At 45.2% G+C, this 15,063-nt stretch overlaps 1 protein-coding gene across 4 annotated transcripts in view; it reads right to left on the reverse strand.

Moving 5' to 3' along the window:
• CACHD1 (cache domain containing 1) overlaps positions 1-15,063 on the reverse strand; it is a 141,277-nt gene that overhangs the window by 88,922 nt on the left and 37,292 nt on the right. For 2 of the 4 annotated variants that reach the window (XR_010474263.1, XM_065071987.1), the window contains exon 1: positions 11,013-11,418. Coding sequence is in view for 1 of the 4 variants with exons in the window: in XM_065071987.1 (XP_064928059.1) it covers positions 11,013-11,231 (219 nt within the window). In the remaining 3 variants the exon portion in view is untranslated. Of the gene's footprint in view, positions 1-8,611; positions 8,729-11,012; positions 11,419-13,425; positions 13,504-15,063 lie in introns of those variants that run through there. The other 2 variants (XM_065071989.1, XM_065071990.1) reach the window with 2 other exon arrangements.

The following is a 15,063-nucleotide window of genomic DNA, read 5'->3' on the forward strand; positions in this document are numbered from 1 at the left end:
ATGCAGGCAATCAGACTTAGGGCCCGACGCTAACACTGGCTCTAACCTCATTTCTGAGCAAGAATCCCAAAAAGGCCACGAATCTGTTTTCGGCACTAAAATGAAATGTCATCTCCCAGCAAAACCCCAGCCCAGCTCCTTTTTGCGGACGCAGAGGAAGCGCGGCCAGTTGCAAAACTACTGGGTTTTGTCACACAGACAGTGCTCTGCAGAGCTGCAGGTCTGCACATTCACAGAGCCAGGCACCCACCTGGCTCCCTGCCAGCCCCTCAGGCCTATCTTCCATCAAGTACAAAATTTCATGTTATTTCGTGTTATTACATATATATGTATGCAATATATGTATAAAAATATATGCAAAAATTATATATATATATGCAAACGTGTATTATTTCTTATGCTGACTGGAGAGGTGTCTCTGCCATACCATCATGCAGAGGAGGGCTCAAGGCTCAACTCATGCTGGTGGTACTGGAAAGGAAGGAGACAGCAAATGGCAAGAACGACACAAAACAAGCATTCTGTGATTCAGCTAGAGCTCAGGAGGCGGTGGAACAATGCTGGAAGGCAGCAGAAATCCAGCTCTGCTGCACCTTCAGTCTGCACGAGAGAACCTGAAGAACAACTTCATGGAAACACCTATGAGTCAAGGTTTGTGGTCAAAGGCTTAAAACACACAATAACAATTTTTGGTATCAAAGCTGCACCAAGATGTGGATTAATAAAGAACAGGTTAAAAGCCCAGAATAAGCCTGACCTACACCAGATGCTCATCTAGCAAAGCAGCTCTCATCTAACTTGGCTCAGAGGGGGCAACAGCTTTCATTACATTTCCAAAGGATCCCAAAACAATGTATTTCTCTACGAACATTTTTTATGACTGCATCATCCATTTCTATCTATTTGGTTTTTCTCTTTACCTTTAGCATGAATTTTCAGGCTCTAATAAATCATCCAGATGACACACTGGAAGCAGAGAGCACACTCAGCAGGTCCTACTTTTCAAACAAGCCTTCACATAACAGGTCTGCATTCATTTTGTCCCGACTCCAAGTCTTCTTCCCTTCCCAAAATAGCTGCTGCACCTCTGCTCCCCAAAGGGAAATCCTCCATTTCAAGCTCTGAAAACCATGGCGATGTATGCTGGGTTTCATTTATTTTTGGAGGCTGACTTTCTATTCTCGGATTCGTATGAAAAAGCAGCGTTTGAAAAGTCTGAGGTTGCAATTACCCAAATGTATTTTTTTAGATGCATTTCTAGACTTACTGTCAACAACTTACTGAATAAATACATAAATATGAAGGGGGGGCAAAATTACCTTTATGTGACATCACGGTGAATCAGTATTTTAAAATTAAATAGATTCAATTTCATACCAAACAGAAATAAATGGTAATTTCTATCAAGCTACTTATCTACTAGTATGGTAATGTTGGAGCTATTTTAATTTCAGCTTTGCATCCAGTAGTTTTAATGGAAATACAGTATCGTTAGTACATCAATATCTAAAATATAAAAAACCAAACACAACTTTCAGAATAAAATCCCGCAATCCCAGCAGCAAGTTCAGCACAGCACAGGTACCTCCACCAAGAATAGCTCAATCCACAGCTGAGCAATTTTAACAACTTCAAGACCATCAAGTATAACTCTCAGAGCAGCTACCGAAACCATGCAGGGCTACACAAAATACAACAGCACCAGAATTCAAAAGGAAGAGCTAGAATATTATAAATATCAGTCAAAAATAAAAAGTGAAAAAGATACTTCATTTCTTCCTGAATTACTCACAGGAGAAGGTAGGCTACGTAAGTGAAATTAGCTTTATATTTGCCCCCTTCATATTGGTGAAGCTAATCTAAAACTAAGGAACACAGAGAAGTTTGCAATTTTCATCCTCTTCCTGCAATGTATTTCAATTTTTGTTTTTAAATCAGGACTTCCTACAAGCAAGACACAAGAGACTATGCTTCCAGGAACAACATTTTCTAATTTTAATCTAACTTTGAAACATAGTTTAGAAATAGACACTTGATCACTGCTGGATAATGTGACAAATGAGCCACCCTCAGTGCTTATTCCTGTTATCCTACCTGCCCCAGAAAGTACATTTTTCCCTGAAACTTGTTTCCTGCAGCTGAATTCCACCAAGCCAGACCAAGGGAATAATTCCCACATCACATCTGACAGTCCTCAATAGCCACTGGCAAAATAAATGAAAGACAACCAAGAAATTCATATTACACATGGTTCTTTGGGCAAGCAATGAGAGATCCTGCTTCTTTCTTTTCCTCCAAATGGTGTTTAAGACTCCAAAATCAAAAGCGAGGAACCACATATGATTTCTGTAGTAGAAGAAAAACAAGAGGAAATAACGTGCTAGTTCACTGACTGCGAACAAAACAATAAAGATATCCAGAAAATGACATTCTTCTGTGCCAATCATCCATCAGCATTTGCCCACATGTTGATTTGCAATGGACAGGCTACCACTAAAAGCAAACACATCAGGCAAACTTAATTTTGCTCCCACAAAGCGCACGCCTCTGTAGCCATACCAAGACAGCTGTCATGGAATATTCCTAAAAAGCGCTCCTTACCTGCTGCTTGCCAATGCATACAACATCGCAGCATCCACTTCACCCTGAAAAGCATCATGTGATTGTTTTTTCTCTTCCTTGCTGTTTCAAGGCAAAATAGGACTAGCGCAAGTCAAACACAACCAGTCTCTGCCAAGGATTTGGGCTTTCACAGAACCATAGAATAATTTGAGTTGAAGGGACCTTCCCAGCTCCCCCAGTGCCACCCCTGCCATGAGCAGGGACATCTTCACCAGCTCAGGTTGCTCAGAGCCCCGTCCAGCCTGGCCTGGGATGTCTCCAGGGATGGTTCATCCACCACCTCTCTGGGCAGCCTGGGACAGGCTCTCACCACCCTCAGGGCAACAATTTCTTCCTCACGTCCAGCCCGAATCTCCCTTCCTTTAGCTTAAAGCCATCACCCCTTATCCTGTCACAACAGGCCCTGCTAAGAAGTCTATCCCAATCTTTCTTATAGACTGCTTTTAAGTACTGAAAGGTATTTTCCAACAAATAAGAGGTGAAGAGCCCTCCTGGCTCTTGGTGCGACCTTCCCAAGGGCTGCTGAGCCCTTTCCAGCCTTGGCTCAGTACCTGGACTTGCTCCAGGCAAACAGGCTCCCATTATAGCTATTTCTGGGAGTCCGTCCCTGCTCCTCTCCACCTCATCACCACAAACACCTCCACAGGTTTTGTTCACTCTGACTTCTGAGGTGAAGGTACAGCCCAAGATGAAATATTTCTAATAGTTCCTTAGCTGAAAGCAAGAGCAGCAGGGACTGAAGCAGAGACGGGGAGGTCGTGGGAGCACCCCAGCCCTTCAGTGTGGTACCACCGTATCCCCACCATGAAGCTGAACTTAAACCTTCACATGCAATCTGGCCTGAAATCCACAAAAAGTGACACTAAAATATTCCCATAACCCTCACAGGATAAATGCACAAGAAATTCTGCTTAAGGCATTCCAGCTTCTAGAAACGTTCCTAGCAACTTCCAGATGTGTCTATTTTAAAGCCCTTTTCCCTAGCCTCATTCCCACCTGTGACAATCGTAAGTATAGCCAAAAATTTCTATTGCATCACAGGTGCATGTGCAAAAGATGGCCAAAACCGACAGGGAGCACCGGCTCTAAAGCTCTGCAGAAATGCTGAAAGTTTCTCAGAAAGGTGTGAGGGCTTTTCTGTTCTACTAGTAGAACGATCGCAGCTTCAAAACATGAAGTTGAGCAAAACCGTGTGCTCTAAGTGAAACGGCACTAGTGACAAGCTGGTTTTATCAGCTGCTTCTGGCTGAGGAGCTGGTAAAGTGAGATGTAATAGTTTGTTTTTACTAATGATCGTAATTGTGCAAATATGCTTTTGCAAAATCACCTGGGAGACCCTGCCTTACAGGCAGTTGATAAAAGTGACACCATTAAAACTTTTAATGGGATTGGAAATGAGTATTATTGACTTGCGGCACCATGATTATTTCAAAAGTCAACTCAGATTTTCTCTGCTAAATTAGACATATAGTATCATACAGAAATCTGTACCTGGGAAGAACACACATAACGCAAGGTTCAAGCAATGACTTAGCATGCGCTCTATTTTATATTAGAAAAGGCCTTCACAACAGAGACTGGCTAAGTACCAACGTTATTAAACTCTGTTTTCCATGGATAAGAAAGCACAAGGATATCCTTTTAGACTTCATTTACATTGCACATTACTGAACAATAAACTACAGGTAAGCAATGACTGCCAAATGCAGTATATAATTTTGTACTTTATTTTGCATTAAGCCTACAGTTTAGGAAGAGGTAGCATATTCATTAGTCAAAACCATCACAGAATTTGTGATGTACAAAACAAAGGCTGATACATCAAATAAGTTACCTAAATTTTGATTTTTAAGCTACATTATCCATGTACAGGAAAGAAAAAAAAAAAGTGAATATTTTCCTGTTCAACTACAGGCAAATAAGTCATTCCTGGGACACTATCCAACCCTTGCTGAATTCGTCGGCAAAACCCCATGAGCTCTGACCTGGGAAGCATTGCCATTCGAAGGCTTCACGGAGAGTCAGGCTCACACACCCCAACCGAGAGCAGTCCAAACTATGCAGCGTCCTGGCAAAGGACAAGCAGAAATTTGGGATAATTCCTCAGAGCTGGGCTCTTCCATACAAGAATGGACAAGGCGCCAATCATTTCTTCGTTAATTCCTCACCAAAAATTGATGAACAGAAAACAAATTAAACAACAACAAAAAACATCTGTTAATAAGTCATACTTCCTTTTATCAATAGACATAAAATAATAACTGGTAAACACACACGCACAAAAAAATCTTGTAATACTTCACATTTACTTCCAATCTCAAGTATATCTTGCCTTTCTGTCTTAAAGAATGCAAAGCACTCAATTTTGACAATAAGCATTACATTTTTTCTCACCATCGCCTGGCCAAGCTACCGGTAGCAGAGCAGCTTCTCTGCCACGTTCAGATCATCAGGCACCAGCCATTCCTCCTCTGCTGAATTAAGAAAAGAAGTGGGCTAACACACACTGTATTTCCCTTTTCTCCTTTCTTAACATATGTGTTATCAGCCCTGCCACAGCTGAGAAAATGCCCAAGCGTCCTTGGATTTTTTTTTTGCTGCTAATAAACCCTCCAGTCCCCACCACAACTGGCAGGGTCCTTGGTCACAGCCATGCAGGGGACACCTGATAATCTGCCACCCCACCTTGCTTCACCACACTTGGCAACTTTTATCTGCACAGGACAGCTGCATTTTCCCTGTTTGAAGTGAAATGCCAGTCTTCATTAATGCAACAAGACTTACATCACTAACGACATCCCAACACTTTGAAGAAACAACTCAAAGCCTAATTAAAAATTCAGATTTGGTCTCCTCCATCACAGCCATTTTCACTGCCCTTCTACCAGGACTTCTATCTGTTTTGAAATGTTTCACACCAGAAAAGAAAGAATTTGTGTGGAACAGGATAAAAAACTGCTGCAGTCTTGGGCTTTCAGAAAGCCTCAAAAAAGGCTGCTGGAGCTGGATTCAAACCAAGGTATAATCATGTAAAACAGATGAGGTTTTACTCCACTGGTTTCTACTCTGTAATTATTACTAAAGTGAGCACTACAGCCAAATAATAATTAAAAAAAAAAAAAAATATATATATATATATATGTATGTATGTATGTATGTATGTGTGTGTATATATATATATATATATATATATAGTCAAACATTTATCAGCCTTCCTTACTTACATTTTTCTATTGCATTTCAGCTTCACAAGCTGGAAACAACCTGAAAATAGATCGAAAAAAAAAGGAAGTGGTTTTCTGTGCTGTCATTTGCCTGAGGCTCCAGAGAGATCCAGGTTTCAGACCCAGTGCTGGAGAACTTGGGGTGCTTTATATCACTTGATGCACAAACACCTCACAGCCACAAACAGATTTATTTGCAAATACCCATAGAAAGAAGTGGGGAAATGTGTGAAGCCCTTGATTTCAGAGATGGGAGAACCGCGGTTCTGGCATTACAACTGGTCTGCAGTGCAGCTCAAAATGGGATTTATCTCTTCTAAAGCATATATCCACTGTCATTAGCCAGCAGATCATCCCATTAGGAAAAAAAAAATAAAATGCATTTTGTCAGTGTCCATTTTCGAAGAGATTAAATAAATGGACAGTTCTGGTGACTGCAACTCTTTGCCATCACCAGAAATCTTCAAAGAATGCAGATTTTTCAGAACAATGGTGTCTGGGTATCCTCGCCCTATAAAACCCCAGACATCTCCCTGTCTCCATGTCACTCTTGTCTGTGCACAACCTATATAGCCAGAAAGAAACATTTAGCCAGACAAGTTATTAGTAAAATAAATAAATAATGTGTTTGCTAATCAACCTGGAGAAGCTTGTACTATGCTGCTTATTATTTTACACATCACTACATCACCTGAGCCAGTATTAATATGAAAATAAAAGAAAACAACATCAGAACCACACAGAGGAGAAAAATGACAAGCAAACTGCTGTCTTCAGGGTCAAAATGCCTTTTTTTTTTTTTCTTCCAATCTCCAAGACCAGTAACAGACAATGAGAAAGGGCTGTGCTTCCTTCACAGAGTAAGTGTAAAGGATTAAGAGGGCAGAGCTGGTGTCAAAAATATTCAAGGCCCTCTGGGCCTGTAACTTTCATTACTATCTGGCTAGAAACACCAACATGCATTTTGAAAATTATAGAAGCACTTAACAATGCTTTTCATCTTCAAAGCATTTCTTAATCCTTTCAACTCTCCCTGCAAGTATTATATCTCCATTTTGGAGGTGGAGATGTTACCCTGCCCCATGCTATCAAAAAACAGTCCTCACCTTGGACGCCCCGTGCAGATTCAGAGGGATAAACCTTGCCAAAACCAAACAAAATGCTCACCAAAGTTCCGATTTACTCTTCTCCTGCCTTCATCTTCCAACCAAAGAATTTCAGTTGTTTCAACCAACCACCTACTCTATAATTTCAACCGGGATCAGGCGAGGAATGTAACAGGGATGGTGAAACTCCACCAGCAGCTAAGGTCATGGCACAACTACCAATTTAGTTATAATTTTAGTATAAAGAGGCGCTTAGCTTTCAATTACCGCTGAGTGTCAGCTCTGCCCAGGAGAATATATTGCAGGACTGTCACACGAGCCACTCATTCACCAAGCTCTAGCGCTTTGTAAATTATGACATTGGGCTATTTAAGATGAATTCTACTGAGTAATGACAAGTAACACGGCTGCTGAGGCTGGCAAGTGGAGACGTGATTGCACCCTGTCTTGCAAGGATGCAGCCTGCTGCCAAGAGCTGCTCCCTGTAACAATATGGACACTGTCAACACACGCTCTAGCTAACAAAAAAAAGAAGATAATGGATTACGGGTGACTGTCGGTACCCCACATGAGTCCTGCTGCAGGTACAGCATCCCCGCACGAACCAGTGGCTTCTCCTCCAGCCGCTGTCACAAGACAGCACCCTCTGTCCCGCGGGAAGGAGAGGGAAGACTAAGAGATCACGGCGCAGCTGTTCCTGGTTAACTTGGAAGATGCACTGACAAACTTTGGGGAGAACAGTGAACTGATCAGCTCTGCTGCTCATGGAAAATAAAGGCACAAGCATCTGCATGTACATACCACCCCTTATCGTGATGCATAGAAGGAAATACAGGCGATACTAAGATGCAGCTATGTCATTACCTGCAGGTTTGATAGAACCATCAAACAGAGCATGAACAGTAATTAATTAGTGCAACAGAGGAAGTCAGAAAATTAACCAACTTTCTATATTCAGCCACTACAAGAGGAATAACACCCAAGACGATAACACACAGACATCCAGGAACCCACATGCCCTTCTGCACCGCAGCGCACAACACATGTTCTCACTAAGTGAATACCTTGTGTGATACAAATTTGCATATTCTAATTTGAACCTTAAACAAGAAACCACCACACTGCTGTCCAATATGTTCAGTGAATCTTGTGACTTGTCACCTACATTATCCTCAGTTGCTCTTTCCAGTACCATTCATGGAATAAATTTATATATGAAATCAGAGCACTTAGACGGGAAAAAAAAACAAAGCATTACTTAAAGGTAACAGTCAGATAGTGTATTCGTGCAAATGTCTATAAATAGAAAGCTGCAAGTGCCAAAAACAATTGTCACACTGCTGGCATCAGAAATCTCTCTTATCCCCATTCTTCCTGTAGCTTCAGCCTATATTACAATGCAGATGCACCTTATTCCTCTCAAAGCAAAATACTGCGATTAGATTAAAAACACTAAGTCCTTATTGCTGTTGGGCTAATTACATGAAAATACTGGTAGAAGAATGTATCACAGGAAGTAGGTACCACACGGAGAAGACAGATCTTGTTTATAGCACTGGTGGTTGCTCCAGCAGAAATCTCATTTGTTTTCTATCACACAACTTCTGTATTTGTTACACAGGCATTTAAGGCTCAGAAATTTCATGGTTCTCCTCTTACCTCTTCCGTTGCTCCTCTAGTGTCCGCTCTGGAGGCTCCAGCTCATCCTCCCTCCTGCATTTATGGTGGCTCCGTCTAGAATTTCCTCTTTTCCAGACTCAAGGCACACCCAAACCAACCTCTCACCTTCACTTTATTTAAGCATTTCCACCTGCTCCTTCACTCATTGGATGCTCCCTCCCCACCTTCAGCACAGATCTACCCTTCCTCCAAAGCCCTCTCTCAGTTACATCCCACTCCAGCTGCTGGTGACACCACCTCCTGCCTATCACCAGGAAGTGGAGGTGTGGGAGCCACAACGGCCAAGGACCAAAGCAGGATGGGTGCACGCAAGGGAACCATTTAATCCTTCCACCTGCTCCTCCACAATCTGTGAAACTAAAGAAAACCGCAGCTCCTAAATGTTTGGTTATTTATCCTTGCCCTCACTACCGCAACTTCCTCTCACTACATCCCGATTTGGAGCCTGTCTCCACATTGCTCTCTAAACCCAGGACAACACCCCTAGATTTAATTAAAGCCCAAAAGTGCTTCGTTCTTCTTCTAAAAACCTCCCATCCCTCCGTTGTGCCCAGGCACAGCCTCACCACGGGGAACACCTGTTCGCACCACCCCAAGCATCCCAGCTGTGCCAACAGTCCTGTGGCATAGACAACCCACCACTGCCCACCAACAGTCCCGCAAAGGGTAAGAGAAAAGGGTAATTCTGCAACAACTACACCCAACCCTGAGTGAGATTAGGAACTTTCTGCCCTAAAATCAAGTGAGAAGCACAGATTGCAGTGACACATGCCATAACATTTTTCGTTCTACTGTCGGAGGTCAGCAAAGAAGCTTCTAAAATCAGCAGAGGTTTGTTCCCACCGTTTTTAATCTTAAACAGCTGTAACAATGTTACAGGGGAGAGCAAAGGACAGGCTGCGCATTAGCTGGATGGGAGTTAAGGCAGCCAAAATATTAAGCATATAAAAATAGAGCTCAGTATGAAAAGGGCTTAACTACCAGTTTCATTGCATTAAATTACTTTGGGGCCTTAAATATCCAACTAATTGTAAACACAGCTTTAACATTACTTGCATCCCTGTGCACTAGCATCCAGATTGTTCCTGACTTCATATAATCAGTACAATTGTTGGAAAGAAAACCCGGCTCATCCTACGGCTGGCTGGTGTATTTCACAAGGTAACTATGTATGTTTTTATGAGCTGCTTTTTTAAGAACAATATGTGTTAAGATTATTGTATTATATATATATTTTAATACCAGAAACAGATTTAGCAATACAATTATACTGACTTAATTTGCATTAACCACAGAATCCACCGTTCACAGGTTTATGCTCGTTTCTTTTGAGGGCAAATCCATGCATGTGTATGCACAGCATAGAAGAAAAAAGTGACTTCCTTGAATTTAGTACATCAATAATCTACCTTGTTAAGCGAAGTCATTTAAATCCACGTCTTCTCAGCATCAAGGACAAGAGACAGCTCACTGTTTTCTCAGACAAAATGCAGCCCTAGGAGGCCGGTCAGCACAATAATGTTTCAGAGGTGAGAGAATGAAGCCAGTTTAGAGAAGATAAAAGGCCATTTGGGTAGAGACCCCTGCTGATCCTATGAAAGTATCTCCTTTTCAATTTGGGAGGCTTTTAAAACTGCATTTGCTACTGACCGTACCCTCCCCCGAAAGCCGCTCGGGATCTGATTTCACTTTCCGCCCCCCCAGAGCGGGTCGGCAGTCGATGGCTGTACCGCAGGTCCCAGCACACCCTGCCAGTCCGACCAGCCCCTCCACACAACATCCCATTAAGATGCAACCAGCTTCTTATCACCGTCTTCACCCCAACCCCGAAATGAATTACAGCATCTGAATAAACTTGTCCCAACGCACTCTCAGGCCGGGGAACGTTTTCTTTATCCCGATCTGAGCGTTTTCGGGCAGGACTGGGCTCATCGCAGCTCCCTGGCAGGCTGAGGGCTGGATGCTCGGGCGGGAGGCAGCTCTGCACCCAGCCCGAGCCCCGCAGCCGCCCCGGGCTCAGCCCCCCCTGCGAACACCCAGCCTTCGGGACGCCGGAGGGCGTTTTCTGCCCGTTTCTATTGTGTGAATTGTAAATAAAACAGGAGTCTGCCCCTGTTCCCCCCGCCCGAGCCGGGGGCTGGGGGAACCAGGGGCTAGGGAACCGAGGGCTGAGGGGAGCCGGGCCGGGCTGAGGGGAACTGGGCGGCCGGCGCAAGGGGGAAGGAAAGTTTGCAAAGAAGAAAAGAACCGGGGTGGGTTAAGGAAAGAAAGGAAGGAATGAAGAAAGAAAAGGCAAAACAGGAATCGGGAAGAGCGTGTGGAGGAGGAGGAGGGAGGAGGGAAGCAGGGAAAACCAGGCGAGGCGCGGGCCGGGCCGTACCTGCATGGTGACGACCCCCAGCTCCTCGATGGCGAGTTTCCTCATCTGGGTAGCCAGAACTTGCGCCTCGTCCAGGATGGAGAACTCGGCCTCGGCGGCGCCCAGCCCACAGAGCCCCCAGAGCAGCGCCAGGCACAGGAGGCCGAGCCCTCCTCGGCCCCGCGGGCGATGGCTCCGGGCGGCAGCGGCGGCCTCCAGCCGCCCGCCGCCCCGCGCCATGCTGCCGCGGCGGGAGAGCCGCGGACACCGCCTCCAGCCAACCTCCCCCCGCCCGCCGGACTCCCGCGCCGCCTTCCCCCGGGCCCCGGGGGCCGGCTAGGGCTGCGGGGCGGCCGCCATGCAGGGGGACAGCGGCGGCGGCTCGGCGGGCGGGCGCTGCGCCCCGCGCTGCGCGCCCGGCTCCGGGGACACTGCGCGGCGGCCCCGCCGCTGACTGAGAGCGGCGGCGAGATACAAAGTGCGGAGCGGAGGCGGAGCGGGAGCGGCGGGGCCGGGACCGGAGTCGCCGCGGGGAAAGGGAGGCGCCTGGTGCCGCCGCGCTGCGGGCGGGGGCAGAGCGGGGCCGGGCCGGGACCCCCCCGGGATCCCCCGACTCCCTCCCCGCCCGCGGGGTGGCCTGGGCGGGACACTCGGCAGCGGGAGCCGTGAGTGTTTGTTTAATTGGCCGTGAGCGTGGCCCTAAAAAGTCAGCACACTTTCTTGTTTCTCTTCCCCCCCCTCTTATTTACTTTCTAAAAAACTTTTTGATCCTGTTTTTTCTTTATCTTTTAAACTTTTTTTCCTTTTTTTTCCTTGTTTCAAATCGCTGTGCGATGTGCCTGTTTCCTCTCACAATCCAGAACCCCAGGCGGCACCACACAGCACAGGCTCATGTCAGGCAATGATGCTTTGAGAAAATGTTTATCGTGCAACAGGGGTGGAAAATAAATAAACCGAGGGAACATAGGCAAAGCCTAAGCCGCTCAGTGGCACCCAAACGGCAGCTGTCCTCCTGGGAAGAGCAGAACAGAAAAGAGAAGGCGAGACCCCTAGAGAAGTATCCCCGTTGAGCAACAAAGAGCTGGGGTAGGAAGAAAGCCACACTAGGGGTGATGCAGAGAAACATCCTCCACAACCTCTGCTCATAACCCTGTCAGCCACAGAAGCCTCTTCCCCCTGTACCCAGGGATACGTAGCAGCATCTTTCTCAATCTCTCATTTCCTCGCACCCTACACCTTCCATCCTCATCAGGCACGCACCAGAAGCCTTGCGCACACATTGGGTTGGATAAGGAAAATCTGTACAGGGGAATAAAATTTGCCAGATGAGAGCAGAAGTGCCTTTATGGGGCACTCGGCAGCAGTTCCTGGCCAGCAATCAGTGGGCCCAAGGAGCCAAATACAGAATCACAGAATGTCAGGGATTGGAAGGGACCTTGAAAGCTCATCCAGTCCAATCCCCCGCCAGAGCAGGAACACCCAGATGAGGTTACACAGGAATGTGTGCAGGCAGGTTTGAATGTCTCCAGAGAAGGAGACTCCACAACCACCTTGGGCAGCCTGTTCCAGTGCTCTGTTACCCTCAATGAGAAGTTTCTTCTCATATTTAAATGGAACCTCCTGTGTTCCATTGCCCCTTGTCATATCGCTGATTGTCGCCAAGAAGAGCCTGTCTCCATCCTCATGACACTCACTCTTTACATATTGATAACCATTAATGAGGCCAAGCCTCAGTCTCCTCCAAGCTCAAGAGCCCCAGCTCCCTCAGCCTTTCCTCACACGGGAGATGCTCCACTCCCTTAAACATCTTCATTGTCCTGTGCTGGACTCTCTCCAGCAGTTCCCTGTCCTTCTGGAACTGAGGGGCCCAGAACCGGACACAATATTCCAGATAAGGTCTCACCAGGGCAGAGTAGAGGGGGAGGAGAACCTCTTTCAACCTACTAACCACTTCCCTTCTAATACACCCCAGGATGCCATTGGCCTTCCTGGCTACAAGGGCACAGTGCTGGCTCACGGTCATCCTGCTGTCCACCAGGTCCCTTTCCCCTATACTGCTCTCCAACAGGTCACTCCCCAACTTATAGTAGAACCTGTGCTTGTTCCTGCCCTTGTTATCTTTCATTAATTTTTTTCCCTGCCCAACTCTCCAGCCTGTCCAGGTCTCTGGATGGCAGCACAGCCTTCTGGTGTGTCAGCCACTTCTCCCAGCTTGGTGTCATCAGCAAACTTGCTGACAGTGCACTCTATTATTTCATCCAAGTCTTTGATGAATATATTGAATAGTACTGGTCCCAGTACTGACCCTTGAGGGACTCCACTAGATACAGGCCTACTACGCACAGGTGAAGCACATACCCTCTAGATTTCCTCTTTGTTAATTAACACTTTGTTGAAACCCTGCAGATGTACATAATTTTTAAATAAATCTCACCTGTAGTGATGAGATGGCTTCAATATCCACTTCACTAGTTCATCTTTTCAACAGAGTCCTACCAGAGTCATGCGTATCCTGCAGCAATAAATTCCACAAGTTAGCAATTCATCCAAGAATTAATACAGCGATATATTATTTTCTGTAATCATACTCTATTTTCTTGAATGTGGTTTCCCTCTGCTTTCAGAGCTGATTTTTTCGGTTTCTCCCTGGCACTGGATGCCAGTAGTGGATTCCATGTCCCATTTTGTGGTGAGTGGGAGCTGGGTCAGACCCCAAACCCTTCCCCACATTGGCATCTCTCAGGGATGGGTTTTCACCTGCCGCTGGTTTTAATAAATGAAATCTAGTTCTTACTATGCAAAAGTCATATCAGTTTATCCTCGGCTTTTGTTCATTTAGGTGATTTTTTGGTCTAAAAGAATATATTTTTTCCAGTTTTGCTGAGGAGGACTTCTGATTTAGAGAAAGCAATCTAAACCAAAATGACACCTCTCAAAGCTACCATAATCAATATCTTGTATTTCTGTTGCTAAAGCAGCATTTGCTACCTGAAGGACAAGGAATTTTCTTTGCACGAAGCTGAAGCTTTGGGACTTCTGTTGGAATATTTTCACTGGGCCTGAGAGAGGAAGAAGCAAAATTGAGCCAAATTCGCTCTTAGCACTAGTCATTTTTGTATTACATTTTGTAGGGGTTTGGGTTTTTGTTTGTTTGTTGGTTGGTTTGGGGGGGAGGGGTTGTTTTTAGGGGTTGGTTGATTTGTTTGTTGTTGTTTTGTTTTGGGTTTTTTTTTTGTTAAATTCACTCGTGTAGAACACAAAGTTTTTAAATTATAGTGAGAAGCCAAGTGGTTTTTAAATATCTGGGCTAAACTACACAGAATTTAGCGTTTTATATCTGAACTTAGCTGCATGATTGAAAAGAAAACTCCACCTCTATAAAATTTGTTTTTAAAAAATAATAGTTCAATCAAGGCCACGGCTGGAGCTAAGGCAGTAAGCTGCATTAGCAACATCGCTGGATTTCCAGCTATCCAATTCCTGCACCTGATCGGGAAATTACAAGGGTTAGGGTTAGGCTTAGGGTTAGAGTTAGGGGTTGGGGTTAAGGTTAGGCTTAGGTTAGGGTTAGTGTTTAGGCTTAGGTTGTTTAGGGTTAGGCTTAGGTTAGGGTTAGAGTTAGGATTAGGGTGGGGTTAGGTTTAGAGTTAGGGTTAGGTTTAGGCTAGGGTTAGCATTAGGGTTAGGATTAGGGTTAGGTTAGGGTTATAGTGTTAGGGTTATCTTTAGGGTTATAGTTAAACTTAGGTTAGAGTTATGTACAGGGTTATGGTCAGGGTCAGGGTTAGGTTAGGCTTAGGGTTAGTTTTAGGCTAGAAATAGTTTGGTTTTTTTTAACAAACTAACCTCAGTAAATGAATGAGGCAATTGTCCTTCTGGTTCCAAACCCTGGGAATCCTGCTCATGGTGAGGGAAGCCACTGAACAGGTTTAACATTTTCATGTACAACCTCAATTTCTTTACAGCCCCTGGGGCAAACCCGGACCCCTCCTGGAGTTCCCATGTGCTTCGTGCCCGAATCGCTGCCTCCCCAGATGAACGGCACAGCAGCGGTGGCATCAGCCTGTCCTTC

Source organism: Columba livia, chromosome 8 (assembly GCF_036013475.1).
Source record: "Columba livia isolate bColLiv1 breed racing homer chromosome 8, bColLiv1.pat.W.v2, whole genome shotgun sequence".
Classification (NCBI taxonomy): domain Eukaryota; kingdom Metazoa; phylum Chordata; class Aves; order Columbiformes; family Columbidae; genus Columba; species Columba livia.